The sequence below is a fragment of the Topomyia yanbarensis genome, chromosome 2, assembly GCF_030247195.1.
Source record: "Topomyia yanbarensis strain Yona2022 chromosome 2, ASM3024719v1, whole genome shotgun sequence".
Lineage (NCBI taxonomy): Eukaryota > Metazoa > Arthropoda > Insecta > Diptera > Culicidae > Topomyia > Topomyia yanbarensis.
The window spans coordinates 331,186,128-331,208,722 of NC_080671.1; the positions used below are offsets into that span (position 1 = coordinate 331,186,128).

The 22,595-nt window shown below is 44.0% G+C and overlaps 1 protein-coding gene across 1 annotated transcript in view; it reads right to left on the minus strand.

Moving 5' to 3' along the window:
• Positions 1–303: 303 nt before the first annotated feature.
• The window catches only part of LOC131683918 (carboxypeptidase D), an 80,405-nt gene continuing 58,113 nt past the window's right edge, over positions 304–22,595 (minus strand). The window contains exons 6-14 of the mRNA XM_058966328.1: positions 20,659–20,764; positions 3,765–4,395; positions 3,295–3,704; positions 2,962–3,235; positions 2,359–2,732; positions 1,621–2,294; positions 1,388–1,562; positions 1,039–1,328; positions 304–985 (exon numbers count right to left, since the gene is read on the minus strand). Of these exons, the coding sequence (XP_058822311.1) occupies positions 885–985; positions 1,039–1,328; positions 1,388–1,562; positions 1,621–2,294; positions 2,359–2,732; positions 2,962–3,235; positions 3,295–3,704; positions 3,765–4,395; positions 20,659–20,764 (3,035 nt within the window). The 3' untranslated portion in view covers positions 304–884. The remainder of the gene's footprint in view (positions 986–1,038; positions 1,329–1,387; positions 1,563–1,620; positions 2,295–2,358; positions 2,733–2,961; positions 3,236–3,294; positions 3,705–3,764; positions 4,396–20,658; positions 20,765–22,595) is intronic.

A 22,595-nucleotide genomic window follows, 5' to 3' on the forward strand; every position in this document is an offset into this window, starting at 1 on the left:
AGACTAACACTATTCTTTTTAACGTTACACTTCACGGATTGGAAAGGTTGAGTAATCGGTGCGAGAGTCACCGAACGAAAGATGTTTTTATTTTACTGCTCAATATTCAAGCAGGCACTTCTTACTTTAACGAACACTTCCTACTTTAGGGACAATCAGAACCTTCTCCCGAAGGTTCTCACTATACCTTCATACCAGGTGAGTGGTCTCTCAACCGAGAGTAGTGCATAAACCACCCACTTACATATATATTACACTTAACAGCGCTGTGACTATCTCGGATTAAATTACTAGTGAAATGAATCAAAGTTGTCAGAATTACATAGTTTTTATTGCAAAAATATTTTCATCTAAAATCAACGCTCTTCAGTTTAATGTCTCACTAGTATTCCATTTAACTTAGCTAAACGACTCACTATTTCTACTTTAGTCGTGCTTCATAAGTACTTTGAAGTCTTAGTAGAGCATCGGTATAACAATTAACATTTAACTAAAAGATCATTTCGTTTTTGCTCGAATCGAGCTGCATCTGTCAATGATGTGCACTTTTTGTAGTTCAACAATAATTATCACATTTATTCTTGTTATTCGTACTTTCTATTTGTTGATCCACTTGAATGTAGAACATGAACGGCTTAATTTTTACACTACACATAGCATCATTATGGAAATCCCAAAACACGCTTTTATGAACAGAATTGAAATGCGGTACGCTATGATTTGTCACCGTAATTGACTTCTGAGAACCCATCTGTACAACCCAGAAATTTCATGCTTATCGTTCCTATTTCAAAGGGCCCGTTTTTACTTGAACCTACGATAAGCGTTTTGATATATGCGTGCTACCTGTTGATTGCCATCGTAACGTTTTACTCTCTTGGGGTCTAGTTTCGGAAAGTTGAGTTTAACATCACGATCTCCTCCTCGCTGTCTTCATCAGTTTCGCTGATCGGGTCTCGTTCGTCATCGTAGTAGGGTTGGAGCTCTAAAAGGTTCCGCTTTAGAAATAACCACGAGAGAAAAGAATTTCTTACTCACTTTTCGTTGGCGCTCGATACAATTCTGTTTCTCCGTCTTCGTCATCATCGAAAAGTCTTCGGGTCTGTTCACCTTTTTGCGGTAACATAGAAAAATTGTAGTAATACCGAGAGTTCCGCCGGCGGGCCTGAATGTATTGGAAACATATCACGCCACATGCTATTATGGCGACAGAGGCACACCCTGCCAGAATTACGAACAGCAGCCTTGGGATGCCCAATACTCGTTCGTCTCGTTTCAGGTGGAATATCACCCCAGAGATTTCTCCCAGCGGGCTCATGTGAAGTGTTCTAGGATAGAAAGCTATAGGGCAACTGTTTTTCAAAATGTTATACGTGCGAAATCTTACCGGTCATCAGGTGTGTATCCCGAAGATTTCACGTGCAAAACCAAATCTTTTTGTAAAACCCCATCCAATTGGAATTTTCCGAGTGAATCAGTTATCGAGGTCATATTGATGACTTTGTTTTGAATGTACACTTTCGAGTTTGGAAGTGGATGGTTGAACTCATCCAGAATGAAACCTGTTTCAAGTGACGCCGTTAGTTACCGAAGAAGGCTTTTCTGTAAACAAATACTCACCTGAAATTCGGCCATGTATCTCCACACCCCCATCCATGGGAAACACCTTCATTTTAGCAGCCGGTTCCAAAACAGCGAAGCTACCATGATGTTGCGGGGTTGCGGTTGGGAACAAAGGCTGAATAGCTGCTACACCTTCTAACCGGTTCGTTTCCTGCATAACGATATCTCCCATGTCGAGAATTTGATTCTGATTTAATGTGATCGATTGAATCCGCGATGTGTAATTTAAGCAACTGAACTCAATTTCCATCGATCCGGATGGAAGTATCACCCGGAAGTGAGCCAGATTGGGTGTAACCTTGTAGATTAGATTGTTACCACGCACTTTCAATATAGCTTTGCGAATAGGATTTCCTCGAATATCTCTCACGTAACCCTTGATACCGGTGTCGACAAGTCGTAGGAAATTTGTCATTCGCTCCAGATTTTGGCGCCAAACTGAAGCAATTTCATTTTCCTGGGGCATTTTGCAACAACCTAGCTGGAGAGTGAAAAGTGGAACCTTGTACAGACTGTGCAGCTGATTTGTTAGTCGCTGAATGGCGTCCTCCTGGTGGAGTCTGCCTGCATTCTCAGGGCACTGTTCGTTGCTGACCGCGGTGTACTTGTGCCCTTTAATTCGGTCGGCAAATCTATGGTATATGGCCACCTTGTCGTCTGTATTTGGATAGCTAGAACGAGAATCGCGTATTGAACGGAACAGTGACGGTCGATTAATCTGCGACCAATACTTACAATACATCATTGCCTCCGGCGGCAAAGTTCAGTGCTAAATCGTACTCCTCTTCTTGGAACATTCGCAGGAGCATATCTTTTTGATGATCTGTTTCCGCGCTCAGCAGCTTATCGGCCAACTCGTTCTTTACGACCGGATCGCAAATGCTGCTGTTAGCGTGAAATTGTTCCAGCAATTGTTCGGTGTCCATTTTAATGGGTACAAAATGGAGGACAACATTTTTCAGCAGTTGCAACAGTGCAGGTTCGGGAATTTTGTAACCCTCTAAAATATGGCGCGCCAGATTTAAAACCATTTCCCGACCGATTACAGCACTTTGGAACAATGAAGACAGGATAAGGATGTGTAGTTTCGTTTCTTCCGGGGTTCCAATCTGGCAGTAGGAAGCATGAGAAAATGAGTATAGTATAAAACTAATTTGAGACCACGAATGCGTTGAAGTCTATTGCTTTCGTTAAAATAACCAATTACTATGTTACTTATGGGGTACATGTAAATGTAATGTTAGCAACAACAAATCTGTCTCTAGATAAAACTTTTAGACTAGATTTCCTGTTATATGGGCCTATAATTAACCATTAAAAATTATCATTTTTACTTACACTGTCAGTCATTTTGATCGAAGGATACTCCATGGACATCTCGTTATCACCGAATTCTAGGGAGGCAGTTTTGTAGTTTTTATTTTCGAATTCGCTCATCATTGTTCTGATTTCAATGTCGTTGTGGTATCGAGTATTTACCACATTCTCCAAGATACGAAAATCATAAGCAGATGACCAGTGCTGAGGATCATCTCTCATCAGAAGGAATTCTACCTCAACTGGTCCAGTTGCCTCTGGTGGGATGTGAACTTGCACGGTTTGAGGTTCATAGCTGTAAAAGTAAATGTTCTGAGTTAATTCAATCATATCTGACTATACACTATCATTTACCCTGCTGCTTCTGCTGTCACGTTGTACAGTCCAGGGAGCACTATCTTGTAGTAATCGCCCTCGGCGGTCGTAAACGTGACATGTTGAATGTGATTCACCTGGATCGACGCGTGCGGGATCGCATGCCCTATTGTGCTTTTTACAGTTCCTGTTATTCCATGCTGTGCCTGTTCAACGTATTTTAGCAAGGCTTCTCGATTTTGCAACCAGTACTGCGGTAAATCTTCTGCTTTGGGGAACTTTTCACAGCCCACCTCTAGCGTCAATTCATAGGCACCACCAGTGATGTAAGACCAATCTTGCATTCCACCTGTCACCGAATACCATGCGGCTCCATTGGTAATTCCATCCGGAAAGCTTTCTCGCACAAAGTTGGAACATGGTTCACCTAGGTGCATCGTTGTGTGAGCCTGCAAGTAAATTACATACATTACTATTTAGAGATCGTCATCTATACAATTTTTACTCACGTTAGCGTAGGTATGCGCCAAATATTGAAACATTTCGTTTTCTTCGGTAGGATTTTTTACTGTCCTAGGGTTGCTGTATTCGTTGGAGTAAGCAAAATCCTTGGGTGAATCGTCGAAAGGATAGTTGGCCACTAGTGCACCTCCATGTAGATTAGCAGAAAGAACGAACGGAATCGACAAGGACCAGTTCATGACAGCCTGTGTTTCTGGTTCCTGCTTGATATTGTACCGATTTTTGCCAAACTGATCCGGGAAGTTACGGTTTAGATCAACGCCGTTTGCATTGGCTCGCCCTTTCAGATTGTCTTTGTCCTTGGGATCGGAAATTTCGTAACCATCGGGATTCATGCTGAACAGTATATGAAGACGGGTATTGTTGACTAATTTGGTGACACGTTCCGTTTGGTTGTAATTCTCGCACAGGTACTTGGCGAACAAAAGCAGAAGCTCACGACCTACGACTTCGTTACCGTGCATGTTGGCGATGTATTTCACCTCTGGTTTGCCTGGTATGTGCTGCCCTGGATGTCGGGTGATTTCCATAACCCAAAGATTTCGCTGCTGAACGCTTTTGCCGATGGAATATAGCCTGGTTATGGACGGGTAGTTCTCGGCCATGTCGTGGATGATACTGAAAAATGCGTTTTAATTATTTTGCTAATTACGAATTGGGGCCCGGAAAATAGATGCATAACATATACAAGGGTCAAAAATATCACATCATTACTTATGGTGCCAATGAAAATTAACATCTACCCTCGGGGACGACTCTAAAATGCTGCTTTCGATCTTAGATCCGAGTCGTTCTAGGTTTACTCTATTGTTAAAAAAATCATAGCTAAGAAAGTATTTATTTTCCGTTTAATCTGATTAAACCTTCTTTTGGTCAGTTGAAACCGCTGATGAGAAGGCGTCACCCACGATCGACAATCTTTCAGGTTCAATTGAGGTCGATTCGAACATTTCCCGCCCAATACAAATTATATTCGACTAATTCAAGCGCCCCTGGATGGTCACTTCCGGACTTAAAATATTCCATTTAACATCATAGATACCTATGATTCGTGTGATCTTATTAAGCATTACTCGGCCGTGACCGAAATCGCAAGTGTTCGACTAGGGGCCTTATCCTCACAGTCGCATGACCTAATAACTAGAAGAAAGTTTCTTTCTAGTCACTAGGTGACGTGACTGTAAGATTACGGCTCCAGATAAACCTGAGCGCCTTAAACATGCAAGCAAGATTGCTGCGAACTTTTTAAAAAATAGTATCGTGTCTGTGTACCTGCACAGGAAAGATTGATGGTGTAATAACCGAAATGGAACTTACACTACCAGTCAAAAGTTGAAGTTCACTTGCGTTTTTTTGAATTTTACATAATTTAGTGGGTTTCTCAGTAGACTTTGTCAAGCACGTGCGTCTTCTCTATATCATGTTTCTACACGCTACTGGTCAGAGCGTGGGGGGGGGGGTACATAATACGTGTAAAATTTTAGACATAATACGTGTAAAATTTTAGTGCTACGAGAGCTCACTCCAAAAATTATATTCCAAATTGTTTTTTTATATTTTTCTTTATTAAAAGGTAAGTAGAAAAATTTTTATATTGAAAATCGTAGCTGTCGAAAAAATATCTATACAAATTGACCTAATTTGAAGATTATCATCTCATTATTGAAAAGTGAAAAAAAAAACTACATATGTCATGTGTCTATCGTAGAGAAATGGATCGAAAAATAATTAAAAATAATTATAATTAATAACAATAAATGAAGAAAACCATAGCTTTTTGAATATTACTTGAACATTTTAGGGTGAACCTAAACTTTTGACTGGTAGTGTACTTCTGCAGATCTGCTGAAGAATGGGTCCTGCCCCTGTGTTCAAAACTGTACACACACGACGCGACAGGACACACGCCGTAAAATATTCAAATGGATTTTGTTCGAGCTATTCCAACGCTGTTGCTGTTGACCGCGTTGGAATAGCTCGAACAAAATCCATGATGAATATTTTTTGTGGCGCGTGTCCTGTCGCCTCGTGTGCGTACAGCTTACGTCAATGAAAGTTCTGCATTTTTTATTTTTTATTTTGATTGAGGTTTTAACCTTAAGGTCATTCGCCTCTTCGGGTTAGAAAAATCTCTAACCCTATGTGCGGGGTTGGGACCTGAACCCAAGTGAGCTGCGTACAAGGCAATGGATTTACTAACTATGCTATGCCCGCCCCCACGAAGGATATGAAAATATTTTATTCCCCACCAACATCAGGGTGAATGTCGCCGGGTCGGCTCTTCCAAACTTTTTTCTTTTAGACCATGTTCGTCTGCCTGTTCATATTTTTTATGAGCCGCGAGTCATGAACTGTCTTCCTTGTAAACAAATGGGGCCACACAACCATCCATTGTAGCAGTAAAGGAGGGAGCGGAAAATGTGTTGTGCTGAAAAGTGTTCCAACTGCGGGAATACTCCCCATGATTTCGCAGCATAACCTGTGCAAAAATTGCGCCAGGAAAAACTGAAGCGTTCCATTATTGTTCATTAAAGAACGCGAATCTGACGACTCCATTGAAGGAACATGTTCACCAAATATAATAATTCGTAGAAATGATGTGACACAACCAAAACAAGTAGCTCCTGGACCAGGAAATTTTAGGAACGAGGAGGAATTTCCAGTGCTTCTAAAAAGAAGAATCAGAACAAAAGTACCGGTGCAATGTGCAGCCGTGATTTCTGCCCAGTGAGCTTAAACCGGCTGGGGAAATATTGCGGGACCGAACGCACAGATAACATATACGATTTGGCCTTGGCAAGGGTCGCACGCACAACCCCTGGACGCTGGTCACCAGGAAGAAGCTGGCACCGACACCGGAGGTACCGCGGCCCGCGAAGAAGGCCAAGGACAGAGGCGAGGCCTTGTGGTTAAAAACCGACAAGGACAAATACGCCGACGTCCTAAAGTCGATGAAGGCGGCCGAAAGCCTTTCGGCCCTTGGGCAAGATGTGCGTAGCGTGAGACGCACAAACACGGGAGAAATGCTTCTGGTGCTGAAGCGAGGCGCACAATCTAGTGTGGTGTACAAGGCCTTGGCCCAAGAGGTCCTTGGTGAAGGCGCCCAAGTCAGGTCGCTAGGGGCGGAAATGACTTTCCAGTGCAAGCATCTGGACGAGTTCACGACAGCAGAAGATGTCGTCGCAGCCGTTAAGGAACAATGCGACGGCACAATCGAGCGGGCCTCTGTGCGATTTAGAGATGGACCCTCTGGCACCCAAGTAGCCTACCTCAGGCTACTGAAGGCGGATGCCAAAAAGGTAACCGAGAAAGGTAAGCTGAAGATCGGCTGGTCGGTATGCCCAATTTGCATACCCCAGCCGCCTTCAGTGGATAGGTGCTATCGGTGCCTTGAGTCCGGCCACAAAGCCTACGAGTGCAAGAACATAGACAGGAGCAAACTATGTCGTCGTTGCGGCGAGGAGGGGCATAAGGAGCGGGGTTGCAGATAAGGCACTTGTGCGCCTTCTTACCTAAGGCGCACAAGTGCCTTATCTGCACCGCTAAGAAGCAAGCCCATAAACATGCTATGGGCGGACCTTCGTGTCCCTTCGGTGAGGCAAATAAGAAGAAGCCGTGAACGTCACACAGCTAAATCTTAACCATTGTGCAGCAGCCCAACAGCTGTTGTGGCAGTCGGTCTCGGAGTCGAGGACAGATGTCGCCCTCTTATCAGACCCGTACAACATCCCTGCCGGCAACGGAACGGTGGCAATCTGTACAACGGGACGGTTCCTGGTTCAAGAGGTAATACACTCCTCCGCCGAGGGTGTTGCGATTGCCAAGATCAATGGTGTGTTCTATTGCAGCTGCTACGCTCCACCAAGGTGGCCAATAGAACAGTTCAACCAGATGATCGACAGGCTCTCGTGGGCAGTGCAGTGGGGCAGCCGCTGTACAAATAGCAGGGGTCAAGCGCTAATGGAGGCGCTTGCGAAACTCGATACTGTGCTAGCTAATAATGGCTCCGCTAGTACATTCCGTAGAAACGTGGTGGAGGCGTGGATTGACGTAACATTTGCCAGCCCGAGTCTGGCTCCAGGCATGGAATGGAGGGTAGACGAAGGCTACACCCATAGCGATCATTTAGCAATCCGCTTTAGGATCAACTATGGTGTGCAGCATCCGAGGGCGGGAGATCCCTGTCAGGTACGCGGGTGGAAGTTCAATCACTTCGACAGCGAAGCTTTCACCGCGGCCCTGGGACTGGAGGCCAACACCGACAGTCTAAGCGGGGATGCGCTGGTAGCTGTTCTATCACGCGCGTGCGACGCCACTATGCCGAGAAAAACACTGCCAAGAAACGGCAGATGCCCGGTATACTGGTGGAGTGCCGAGATTGCAGCTCTACGGTCAGCCTGTCTCAGAGCTAGACGTAGGATGCAAAGAGCTCGCACCGAGGATGCAAGAGAGAACCGCCGTGAAGTGTTTCGAGCTGCGAAATTAGCCCTTAACAAGGCCATTAAAAGCAGCAAGAGAGCGTGTTTCGACAACCTGTGTGAGAGTGCCAACGCGAATCCGTGGGGTGACGCCTACAGGATTGTGATGGCCAAGACCAAAGGGGGCTCCTCACCCCCAGAACGGTCTCCGGACCGGTTGGCAACGATTATCGAAGCACGGCCGAAATGGTGGCTCCAGTGACGAATGAAGAACTACTCGCAGTGGCTAAATCCCTAGCAATGAACAAAGCTCCAGGGCCGGATGGAGTTCCAAACAACGCTCTCAAGGCAGCGATCATAGCGAACCCGAACATGTTCAGGCTAGCTATGCAGAGATGCCTTGACGAGTGCCGTTTCCCCGATAGATGGAAAAGGCAGAAATTGGTGCTGTTGCCGAAGCCCGGGAAGCCGCCAGGCGACCCATCGGCGTACAGACCAATCTGTCTGATCGACACGACTGGCAAACTGCTTGAGAGGATCATCCTCAACAGGCTAACCCCGTACGCGGAAGGTACGGACGGTCTGTCAAGCAACCAGTTTGGCTTTCGGAAGGGTAAGTCCACAGTGGACGCTCTCAACTCAGTGATAAATACTGCCGAGATAGCGATCCAACGGAAAAGGCGAGGTATTCGATACTGTGCGTTAGTGACACTTGACGTGAAGAACGCATTCAACAGCGCAAGCTGGGATGCCATCGCGCTCTCGTTACACCGGCTTAGCCTACCGGTGGGTCTGTACCGGATCCTGGAAAGTTACTTCCAGAACCGCGTACTGCTATACGAGACCGATGCCGGTCAGAAAAGGGTTCCGATTACCGCCGGAGTCCCGCAGGGCTCGATCCTAGGCCCGGTGCTATGGAAGCTCATGTATGACGGGGTTCTGAGACTGAAGTTCCCTCCTGGGGTCAAGATCGTCGGCTTTGCTGACGACGTAACCTTGGAGGTCTACGGGCAGTCAATTCCTGAGGTAGAACTAATCGTAGAACACGCGATCAGCACGGTGGAGGAATGGATGAGCGCGAGAGGCCTGGAGCTCGCTCATCATAAGATGATGGTAGTTACCGTCAACAACCGCAAGTCGGCACAACATGCAGTTATCCATGTGGGAGAAGTCGCGATCACTTCACAGCGAAGCCTGAAGTCTCTCGGAGTCATTATAGACGACAAGCTGACCTTCGGCAGCCATGTCGACTATAGATGCAAGAGAGCGTCGACTGCTGTTGCGGCTCTATCGAGAATGATGTCCAACAGCTCAAAGGTGTGCGCCAGTAGACGTAGGTTACTGGCAGGCGTTGCCGTATCTATCCTCAGGTACGGCGGCCCGTCATGGTCAAGAGCACTGAGGGTAACCAGTTACCTACAGAAACTGGAGAGCACCTACCGCGTGATGTGCCTCAGAGTGATATCTGCCTACCGCACGGTATCACACGATGCATCCTGCGTGATAGCGAGCATGATGCCAGTCGGGCTGGTCATTCGGGAAGATGAGGAGTGCTTCGAGCTACGTGGAAATAGGGGAACCCGCGAGCGCACCAGGGTGACCTCGGTCGCCAGATGGCAGCGTGAGTGGGACAACTCCTCGAAAGGTAGGTGGACCCACCGGCTGATACCTAGCATATCGAGCTGGGTGGGAAGACCCCATGGGGAAGTTCACTTCCACCTGACACAATTCCTGTCAGGCCATGGCTGTTTCCGACAATACCTCCACAGGTTCGGGCACGCGGAGGTCCCAGTCTGCCCGGACTGCCCAGGTGTAGATGAAACTGCCGAACACATACTGCTCGTATGTCATCGGTTCGACGTCGAAAGAAGAGCAATGTTTGACGTCTGTGGCTGGGACACAACCCCTGATACCCTTATTCAGCGGATGTGTCAATCGGTGGAGAAGTGGAACGCAGTCTCGGCTGCTACCATCCAGATTGCCAGTAGGCTACAGGTAATCTGGCGAACCGAGCAACAGACGACGGGCACGGCTAACTAGTGATTGGCTAGCTGGAGCGAAAAAGGCCAAGCGCAAAAAAGGGAGTGAATGATCTATTCATGCCGAGGCAGGTTTGGCGCAGCGACTGGCAACCGCGTAAGGGGTAAACCCAGCCACCCCGAAGCAAGACAGAAGAGTGAGTGTATAGGCGTATAAGTGGACTGCCTCATGCCAAGACGGGAGGGTCGTAGCGTAGTATATTGGGACTTAGCTATCGATACCTCATGGCGTGGCAGAGGAGTGAAAGGGTGAGCATCCAAGTCAGTCTCACACGGCATGTTAATGGTGAGCACAAAAGTCAGCCTCACATGGTATGGTAGAGGCTAGCACAAAAGTAAGCCTAGCAAGGAATGAAAAAGGTGAGCACACAAGTCAGCCTCGCATGGTATGTCAGAAGTGGGGCCTAAGAAAAATGTCCCACATGGGATGCCAGGGGGAGTGACAGAGGTACAATAGAGTGGCACGAGCGAGAGTGAATCAGGTGATAGGGTGAGCACCCAAGTCAGCCTCGCATGGTATGGGTGGGGCGAGCACAAAAGTAAGCCTAGCAAGGAATGAGTAAGGTGAGCACACAAGTCAGCCTCGCAAGGAACGAAAAAAGTGAGCACAAAAGTCAGCCTCATGTGGGAGTGTTTGAGAGTGAATCAAGGTGCGATAGAGAGAGCACCCAAGTAAGCCTCATACAGGACGTATGAACGCGTGAGTGAGAGTGAATGAGTACACTAAGTACAGGCATCCCCCCAGAAGTAATACCGAGAGGTAGTTCCTGGGAGGAACGATGGCGGAGCCCAATGCCTTCTTCTTGGCAGAATACAAGCAGGAACACTACGTCCGTTCACTCAAGCTTTAGTGATCTAATCAGAATTGCTTCCGGGCCGCTCCAAGTAATCAAAAAACGGAAAACGCCTTCCAAGATCACAGCGAATATAGATTTTATGACGACACGTGAAATATTGCAGGGCTCTTTTTTCGACACTTAAACTGTCCTACTCCAAGCATCGGGACTCAGCTACCGGCTCAGCAGAAGTTCCACCAAGGTGTTGGTTGCACAGAGACGATTCGCAGGCGGATCACTTGGCGGAACGAATCTGGTTAACGTAACTGTGCACCTGTACGCAGGAGAGCAGCCAGAGTACAAGCGATTAATAGGCAACCGTGTCGCAGTTGGTACCACGGTCGAACTCAAGGTGGATTTTATCAGTACTAACGAGGGCACGCCGTATGAAGCTGAGGGAGGCGAAACACACGATTTATGTCGTGAGATGTCAAGACGGTATTGCGGGGCCGTGAGTACTACCTTTTAACATGTGATTAGAATCTATAGGCCGGTAGGGCAAAGCAGCAGGAATATGTGGGTGCAAGATGTCAGGGGTAATAGAAGAATTTGCGAAGAGAGATGAATAAAGGGGTATGATGTTCAAAATGACACGTGTAGGTTTTGGTTTTGTGGGCAGTCAGCCTAGCCGAGGCAAATTGTCGCCGAGGCTGTAGAAAGACAATTATACAAACATCTAGCATCATCGTTAAGGACGTAGCCGGCCATATGGCCCGATGCCGGGTGGAACGTAGCTTCCAGTTCACTGGCGCCCAATGACCCGCTGTTGGCTGTTCGATGAGGTCTCTTCAATCTAGTCCCCGGCGGCGGATATAGCCTACTCACGAGCTACCCGGTACGGTGTCGAGGTCGGTCCGGCGGAATCGCTGACGCCCCTATGACTCAACTGCGTCGCGTACTGCTGAGGTTCTGCGTCGCGTACTAATTAACTGCTTCTAGGCGGTGGATCTAGTCCAATCCGGTGGAGAGTTCTGCGGAGTATTTTTTCCGATCCCGACATGTGTTTCACGGCGACTTTCTAATCGGTGGCGCTGCTTTGTTGGTCAATTTACCACTTCCTCTGCAGCTCGGAGAATGTACTCGTCACTATTACGTTGACCGCATACCAGAAATGCTCATCGTGGCACATCCATTCAACAATATTGTCGACTGTGACGCCGGACACACCCCTTCGAACTTCGTCGAACCTAGGGCATTCGAAAAGCAAGTGTCGTGCCGCATTGTGCTCCTCCGATGTTCGGCATGATCCTTGCCTATACGGTAGTAGTCCTCAAAGCCATCTCACATGCATAGCCGACAGGGATCTGTGAAATTTAAGTTTAAGGAGTTAAAAAAAAATAAAAAAATCAACGGATTTGTTATTAAAAACAATGTTTATGCTTCAAAAAAACGTCAATATTGGCGAAGGGGACCTTTCAGCCGTAAGATGCAACTTAATCGCGATGCTCTCACAAGAGCGCTGGACAGCACTGACGTCCATCTTCTGGATACAGTTCCGGATCCTGGAGGTGAACTGCTTCGTATCCTTGGCCCGCCAATTATTTCTGTACTCTAGGGCACTGAGGGAGCCGAAAACATCCTCAACGGGACGGCACTGGGGCAAGTTGGTCGGGTTGCTCTCTTTCGGCGCGTACGGTATCTTTTTCTGCTCAAGATACTCCAGCATTTTCTTGGCGTCATGGGAAGACGCCTTGTCCGGCCTGAAGACGTACTTCCCATCCGCATGATACTCCTTTAAGAACGGCAGAAGAATTTTCTCTACACACTCCTCCAGGTACATTTGTTGATTGATGGCTAGACCGCTCGGTTTGAACCACGGCTTTGAAATCCCTCTGTCCGATATGGCGATGTACCGAAAAACTTTTTTTTTCAAATTTATGCTTGAGCTTATATTCGGGGGTGTGGCCGACTTGTCGCTGGAATAGTAGCTGTCATTTCCTGGAATGTGGGTCTTCGAGAGCGGAAAGTAGCTTTCGTCGTCCAGCACGAACGGCGTCCCGCGGTAGTTCTTCATCATCCTCCGGCACTGCGATTTCACGATAGCTATCTGATTTCCGCTCCACTCAGGGATGCCAGAATCCGCTAAACTGTACTCACGGGCACGTTTTCGTCTCGATAGTGGTCTACCGTAAACTTTTTTCCACGATGGCCATGCAATTCGTTAAACCGTACAACAGGCTCGCGGAGTGCTTGCTGTTTCGACGCCATCTTCGTTTGAACAGACAACACCCGAGCGAAAAGAAACATGCCATCCATTTCGAAGGAGTCCAGAGAGCGACTCTCTTGGAAAATTTACGCTCTTTACTTTAATTACAGAAAGGTATTGGAGTCATTCTCATTTTGTATTGAACATCCGTTATATCATCTACCCAGATGCTTCAGCGCACGCATCGATGGAATTGAGTGTCCGCCAACGCTAATCACGACGCACTGAAATTGTTTACGGTTGCTGACCAGCACTACCTCCGTTTTGCCGTGAATAGACCTTTCTCGTTCGACCTAACCCGCTTTTTTCTTATTTTTATTCAAAAGACTATACATTTTAAGAATATTTCCGTTGAAATGAGGCTTTTTAGAGCTATCGTGATTTTTTTAATGATTTTTTTTGAATTTGAAAAATCCAAGAATGTTGAGTATTTTTTTCACCTTTGCAAGAATGGTGGGACTCAAAATGTGTGTTTGGGCAACACTGTTTTGTATATTTTTGCTTGAGTTCCTGGCAACGCGGCAAATGAAGTGGTGAGTCGCGGTACAAAGTTCATTGATTATGTAAACAAACTAAAGTGAACCTCTCGGTGGAGAACATTGCATGATAATGTTTAACCTCATTTTTTGACAGTTCAGAGAGATTGTTTACATGGTCTTGGAAATTTTGTTGATTCGATCATAGTATGAGAAACTTGGTTTGGTTCGCTGCCAAATGTTAACACTTTCCAAACAAGGTCGCTCAGCTGTAATTTTTTATTTGATGTCGGCATCATACATTGTTCTGTTAAATTTAACATTTTTAATTTTCTTGTACATGATTCATTGAAGAAGTAAGGAATTTCTAGCCAAACATTTGAAAAAGGCCTACTGCCAAATGCAAACAAATCGAATTTTCATGTTCTCTATTAAAATCCTGGGATAGAATCTGTGGGTAGATGTTTTCTTTTTCTTTTTTCTGTTCATTTTATCTCTTGTCTTGCATACCCACTCTTTCTTCCTCACATATTTTAAATGGACTGGCTACATTTGACAGTTCCCCCTGACTGCATTTGACGGTTCCCTTTGGCTGCATTTGGCAGCTCCCCTGGCTACAATTGACATTAGGCTTTTTCGTATCCACACGTCTCGTCCCATTCAAAAACTATCTATCTGGCCATGTACATAAACATAACGCAACAATGGATTATGAAGAGTTTTGATAATGATTTTATAACACTTATTATAAAATGATTATAAAAGATTATTGTAACTGATTCCAAAAGGATTATAAAGGCAGTGAAATACGTACTCAATGAATTAAGGGGAGTGTCTGATGTAAACAATATGCGCAATCAAACTAAATAAAACAGTATTAAATTTTTAAATAGAATTATAATGAATTCGACCAAAACTTCTTTTGCCTTTTTCTCAAGGTTTACGTTTGGCAGTTAGACCCTTTTCAAATATTTGGGTAGAATTTAGATTATTTTTTCGTTGTTGCGATCAATTTCATTTGGTTTGTTTTGCTCACAACGTTAGTCGCAGAACATTTTGGTGATCTATGGCAATTGATGACCTTTACACCCCATACTAGGTCCGCTCCTGTTGCAGCTGTTTCGCTCCGTCCGGAACCGAGTCAACCGATGATCCAGCCTGCGCCGCACTCGTCTGTCGCTATGTCAATGGCAGGGACTTGGATTAAAGGCTAAAATGTCAGCTACGGCTGGTGGTGTTGCTGCAATCGGTTTGCCTTCGGCCACGTTGAAAACTCGGCTAACGGGAATATTCAGCGATTCCGATTCGAAGGAAGCAGCACCAGTAGCAGACTGCTTCGGTTCAGCAATACGCTCCGGTATCGGACGAAGCTAACACTCCGGCAGGACGAAGGTTTCAACGAGGGGCTCAGGCATAAGTAGCAGAGTCCTTGCACTTACTGTTTGTCGAGTGAACAATTCCAACGAAACCACTGCTGCTCTCGCCAAGTTTGATCACCGTAATAAGTGCGACGTCAGCGGTATAGTGCCAGGAATAGTCGAGAAGAGTGTCAGGACTGACTTGCCGAGAGCTACAAGATTAAATAGCAGGGGGTTTTTAAAGTGACCATAGTATAATGTAGAGGCTTTAGGCAGATGATTAATTCAGCAGAATAAGATAGCAAAATTACCCAAAACATAAGAGCTGGAATTTTCTTTCGAACGCTAGCAGCGGTTTCGCGTATCCTGCGCTAAGTAGAGAGCGTTAAGACAGATCTCCGAAGCATGTCAAGTGCTATTAGATGAGAAAAAACGTCGCATCTATGACCCGTACGACAAGGACGGTCTGCTGACCAACGGTTCCGTCCGGTACCACCATTACACACAGCACCGGCGGCACATATATATTCACAACATACTAATTACTTATCCTTCCGAAAAAGTAAATAAATTGACTATCCAATTAAGCATTCGCTGCCTAGTTATTTCCTGTCAATTTGAACAAGACAGCAGTTGCAGATAGCTTTATTGCGGTGCCAAAATGATGGCAACTCGGGATATAATAAAAAATTTATATAATTTCTCCTCCCTGATATTCTTCCAGAATGTATAATGCTCTGCATTCTTATCACTACTATCAAATCCTTCTTACTCCTTATCGTCAGTGCCGAGCACTGTTTTGCATTTGCCGGCTAAATCAACGACAATGCGATAATCGACGAGACTTTTGCTGTAATGGAACTTGAACACGAATAATAAATAATTGTTCCATTCGAAAGCGATAACCTTGTTGTGCTCATGTTTGCAGCTATCATACGCTGGTAGGCATTCTGACCAATGGAAACGTTCTTCGGTATGGGTATTGAACGATCAAAATCATTTCAACAACTTATCATCGACCGAATTCGTTACCTATAAAGTTCAGGTAAACTTCACCACCTAAAAATGAGTAATCAATCGGATCATCTTGTTAGGACTCAACCCACGAGCAAACAAACAAATGTGTACAAATCCTTATCCATCATCCAGAAAGCAATCGTTTTGTAGCCCAATGCTTGATCTTGCGATTCAGCATATGCCACCGGGTTTTACATCCAGCGCCGATTGGTCAATGTATGAACCAGGTTCCCATTGTTCCAATCAACCTCTCCAACCTCTTGAGTTAATATTCTTTCAAAGAGCATCGAAAGTATTCAAGTAATGTAAATTTTAAAAGTCCATGTAAACAAGTCTTAGGTAAACAAGCACACTGAACTGTCAGAAAAGTGAGGTTATACATTTTCATACAATGCTCTATGTTTTTGACAGGTATATGAATGAATCATTTCAGTATCAGTGATGCCAGGTCTATTTAAACAATAGCCTGCAGTAAAATATAAAAGTCTGCAGATTGCTACAAAAATCTTCAATAAATTTGACATAGAAATGTAGTATGTATATATTTTAAATGATCAAAAATGTTGAAGGCTGGTGTATAAATTGGCTGGCATAGACTTTGTTCTGCTAAATATTTGTAATCTGCAAAAGATCTGCAGTGAAAATGCAAAATCTGCAGATTTTCTAATATATATGCAGATCTGGCATCCTTTTAGTATTCCCCACAGGAAATTCTTACAATTGGTGTAAAAATACGGGGAAACAAGGCAAGATAGGTATTCAGAATATGGGGTTAAATGAGCAGCTTACACTATTTTTGATTTTTTCAATAGTTAGAGGTACCAAATCATCGCGGCAATAGGTAGTAACGAATTGGGGATAAAAAAGGAAGCATCCCATCATATAAAATTTTTTGACGAGAAAGGTCTATTAACTGCAACTTGTCATCAACCTTCCAGGTTTCCACAATGCCTATTGTTTCTGCCTCACCATCTCCACTTCCTCGAGGGTCTCGCCGATTATCGTCAGGACGTCATCAGGGCAGTTCCTGTGTTAACACCCCGTTGTACATTATATTCTAGAGCGTCGGGCCGAGTATGGAGCCCTGAGGTACTCCCTCCGTGACCCTAATCGACCTCTGCCCCATGTTCGTTTCGTAGACCAGTACTCGGTTCAAAAAGAAACATTTCAGAACCTTGCACAAATAGTTCCGCATTCTGTGCTACGGCGATAGCCACCCAACTTATGTTGTTGAAGGCATTCTTCAGGTCGAACGTTACCACGCACGCATTAGCGATTATCCCTTCTCATTTGCTTAGGTGCTTTCTCCGCACTCACGGTGACTGCGGATGGCGTTCACCGTCGAGATCCCTTTCCGGAATCAGACCGGCCTCAGCGATAGTACGTTCTCATTTTCAGCGTGGTTCGTCAACCTATTGAGGGTTACCCCTTCCAGAAGTTTACCAAGAGTATCCAGCAGGCATATAGGTCGATACAATAGTAGATTTCCAAGTGGCTTTCCTTGTTTTGGTAGCACCACCAGCTTTTGGATCCTCCATCTATCTGGGAGATGGCTTTCATTCAGGCATTTCTGTATCCTGAGCTTGTACGGAAACGACAGGATCGCGGTCTTCAATTCCACGTAGGGGATATCGTTCGGACCGAGAGCTTTCTTCACTTTCACTTTCAGCCTTTTCGCAAGAAAGGCTCTCTTCGTTGGAGACTCGATTGTCACCAGCAATTCCACCACCTGCATCAACGTACGGTGTATGCGGCCATGTGGTTGGGTCAAATTTCGGGAAAAGACCCTCCACGATAATTTTCAATTTGTCAGCGTACATTTCAGCTGGCGTCGTTGGACCCTAGATCCTTGTCACCACGACACGGTAAGCATTGCCCCAAAGGTTTGGCGTCTACTTCTCTGCAGAGCTCCTTATAGCAGGTAGATTTACTAAGCACTATCTCGCGTTTAAAAGCTACCATAGCCGGCCGGAACGTCACCGTGCACTCTTCTCTGACTACTTCAGATCTTGCTCTCTGAACGCGTTTTCTGAATTTTAGGCATGCAGTTTACTAAGCCTTTCGATCGATCATTATGCCGGACGCCGGTAGTACCTCTGCTGGTTTAGGCGCATCTAACTAGCAATAAGTTAGTGACGAGGAGAATCCGAAACACTAAAAAACCACACCTTCGTATATGCTATCCACCAAAATGCCCACGAATAATGTCTGTATGTGTGTGTGTGTACGTATATGTGTGCGCCAAATAATTTCACTCATTTTTCTTAGAGAAGGCTTGACCGATTTCAACAATATTATCAAATGAAAGGTTTAACGTAGCCATAGGCTGGATCCAAGTTCTAGTTACTGAGATACGAAACAAATAGTGCGGTCACAAATCCAGTCCCCATATAACCTGGTATCAGCTTGCAATTTTGATGAAGCAAAAAATATTAAAATACTTTCTAAATTGCCGGGATTTGTGTGACTCTCGACATATGAAACCCTCTTTGACCACATTGGCCACCTACGATGGTACCGGAAACTTCGAGGAAGTGACAAAGTCACTAAATTAAATACACATCTTTTTCTCCTTGATTGCGATTTTCACAAGCTTAGTCTCAAATGAAAGGTATAATATTTTTAATAACTGCCGTCGAATTCCATTTGGATCGGAGTACTGCTTCCGGAGTTATGAGTAAATTTATTTTTTTCAAAATGACTAGTATGAAATTACAACTTCACGCATACGGAGGATGGTAAGTGTAATAAAAACATCTAATTTATATTGAAAATAACAAGCCATGGAATCATAGGTTGGATAACGGAGAAAGGATAAATTATTCCACTACGTGGATTAAAACAAGTTTTGAAATAAGTGTTACTGCCTTGGAGTATTGGGGGGCTGCTTCGAAAAAAATAATTTAAAATCCTCCCTAGAGGTGGTGCGAAAAATACTTTTCCTCTTCCACCAGCTGACCATGACTGTAAAACTAAGTCTCCAAACGTCGATCACCGGTTCTGATGGTTCAAGCTTTTGCTTTAGGACTCGCTTTTTCTTTACTAAATTCTAGCGCTCGAATATTGATTTTGATTCTTTTTTGTTTGGAGTGGTGCTACCGGACCTGTGAACCTGCGTTTGCAGCTTCGTCTGTGTGTATCATCGTGAGGGGCTCGAGTGTTTATATGTTAAAGTGTTCGATCGCGTGGGCATTTGTATGTCGTGTTTGTAACTTCGCATGTATAAATTCAATTTTTCAACCGCATGGCCATTCGCATATTCACGTATATATTTCAATGATCGCGCGGATCGTGAATTTAATGAATAATTTTCAGTGTACAGTTCAGATGCTACATATCACTAGAGTGTCCGGTCCTGTCGCCTTGGAACGTGTTGTCTTGTGGATGTGAGCATCACTTTTTTCTTTTTTTATTGGTTAAACTAAAGGTATGAGCCTAGGCTGCTAGGATCGAGGGTAAAGTCGTCTGGACGTGACCGATTCATGATCGTGCAACCGGGCGTTTGGTTAACACGGTAGATGCGTTTGTAAAATTATAGGTGCTAAACCGTTCCATTTCTCACCGGGGTGTTATCATGTCTGCGAGGTCGCGGGCGTATGGATCGTGAAGGGTTTGAGTGTTTGTATGTTAACGTGTTTGTTCGCGTGAGCGTTTGCATGCCGCGTGTGCTAGCTTGTATGTAATTTCGCGTATATAAAGTTATTTGGATAGTCGTGTTGTCGTTCGCATATTTTTTATGTTCGCGCGCCCGAGATTCTAATATACGTTTTTTAATATGGGGAGGTGCAACTGGGGGGGCTCCCGGGCGCGCACGATCTGCGATCGTATGGGGATTGGCATTTGTATAATTGCAGCTGAGATAGCGTTTATAAATTCATACTCCCTAACAGGTTGATTTAATCATCGGATCGTTTCCATTTTGGCGAGATCGCGGGATGTACACTAGGGCATTAATAGAAATGGTCATATTGGATTTTTGAAACGGACCCGTTCGCTTAACTCGCTGTACCTCTACCATCGTTCTACTCATATTTGCTTCATATGAGACCCAGAAAATAGGGGACAGTTATGCGACAGTTAAACGCTTCGTAGAAAATTGGATTAGGCGGCGGCATTTGAAGCATTGTTGCGATTAACACATACTTGCGATAATTATAATCGATATCGATTATAATCGATTATGAAATAATTGCAATATATTCTTCTCGGAATTGATAAAAAATTAAATAAGTTTCACGTTTGATTAGAAATTTAAGGAAAAAACTTCAAAGCCTTATTTTACATGGACTCAATAAAGAAAAGGGAAATATCTGGCCCTATTCTCACAGTCACGTCACTTAGTGACTAGAAGGAAATTTTCTTCTAGTGACTAGGTAACGTGACTGTGAGAATAGAGCCCATAATTGATATTTAATCCAAATGAATTTTTCGAAAGTAAAAGTAACCCCATACACCAACCTATACAACGCAGACAACTGCTGTAGTATTGTGCGATTGAAATTTGAACGTAGTAAAATAGATAAAAACTTACGCTTCCATTGCAGTGAAATTATGATGTTCGAACTTGGGCGGTCTCCGGAATCCATACTGATCGGGTAGCTGTCTTATGATCCGAGGATGCTTCGTTTTATCTGAAACTAATTATCAAAAGCCACGTTGTTAACCACTTTCTTCCACTCACACGCTGAAGCCTACACCCGTGTTAGTATGTACATAAGGTTCACCACAGCCCACCTTACTGACTAGAGTAGGCTGGTAGCTGCCACCTTCTGTTAGTTAGTTCACGAAATATATCTGTACAAGCAAAAGTTACTATCGATTGCATTAAAAGCACTATACACCATACACACATACACATTTACCACTTTCACCAAAAGAGTCGAATATTTCTTGATCGATAAAAAACAAAGAAAAAACATGCGAAAAACCCAATAATTAATAAAAGGCCAATTTTGAGGGAATACTTTTTCCAAAATTGCTTTATTCACTTAAAAAAAAACTTTTCACATAGGTTGTCTGTTGTACAGGTGCAAAATATATATATGGCGACCTTTTTTTTTTTCAATATAGCATATTTGAATTTGATTTTTGTCTCTCGGAGTCACCTTAGCTGCCAACTTTAAAGGAAAAGAATTCTATTTTTTTTTCGTTTTAATGGTCAAAGTAGTAGAAGAAGAATTGCAACTCCATTTTACAACCGAGCGGTATATAACTTCCAGCGATAAAGTTTCTTAATTATGTTGTAACATATTCAGCAATATATTCATGAAATGAATAACACCTATTCGGGCTATCGCACTAACACATATAATTGTTGCCATTTCTACATTTTAAATGTGTATATGTATAGGTATGTAGTAGGTGATAGGAGCATGCTTTAGTATGAGGATGTTTGACCCCATTTCCTATTGTGTCAAATGTGCAATAATCTAATAAGTGTGCTGGGTTTGTATCGGATCATTTATACAACTATTTTTACATGCGCCATTACGTTCTATGTTCATAGTAATAAATACTTTATTTAATTTGTTCATCCTTTCTCTTTGTTTTCGCTCATCGATTATACTTGAGAGGATTGTGATATTGGCTGTTGTAGAAGTTGTAGTAGTTGTAATAGTTGTTGAGTCCTGTAGATGGTCGATAGTTCGTTGTGGGGATGGTTGAATAGAAAGGGTAGGGATGGGTCTTTCTCAAGTTGGTGTACAAGTAAGGAGGAACACCATTGCCGTAATAGGTCGCTTGTTCTCTCCTTGTCGGCTCTGTCGGGGGTCGTCGTCGTCGTTCCGATTGGGGTATGGGTTTTGAAAATATCACTAGAAAAGGGTTGACAGTAATAATAGTATAGTGCGGGTGCAGATTATGCTTTTGACTGTAAAGAATGCCACTTGTGTTCCATAGATATAGGTATTTGAAATGTATCTGTTTATCTGTTGATCGAGTGTTGCAGTAGGTAAGAATATATCTAGAATTAAATACTGGTCCAGATTTCAGAAAGAAGAGTAGAGAAATGATTGGAAGTTCCAAAAATTATGTTGATTTTGATTGTATTACGAAGGATGGCTACTTATTTCGGAAATAATTTACGCCTACAAACGTTGGATTGCGTATACATTTGAAATATCTTCGCTTCGCTCCAAAGAAAAGGTGCAATAACAAAAATCAGTTGAAAAATCTAATTGCGTTTGAGAAAACCGACAATTTGGTTTTAAGTATTTCACCAATGCGTACCATTTACTAATGCGTTAAGCATATATGATAGAATCAGGCTCAAATGGGCTTGCTGATACCAGAAATAGGATGAAAATTGGCACAACATCTTACCAGTTTAGCTTTGTCTAGATGATTCCTAGAATTGACGAAACATCTTCTATATTACTATATCTAGGCATCCCTTATTTAAGGTCTAAGTCAATCCAAGTCACGGAGTATTAAGCAGATTATGTTTGTTCAAGAAATGCAATCTTTGGT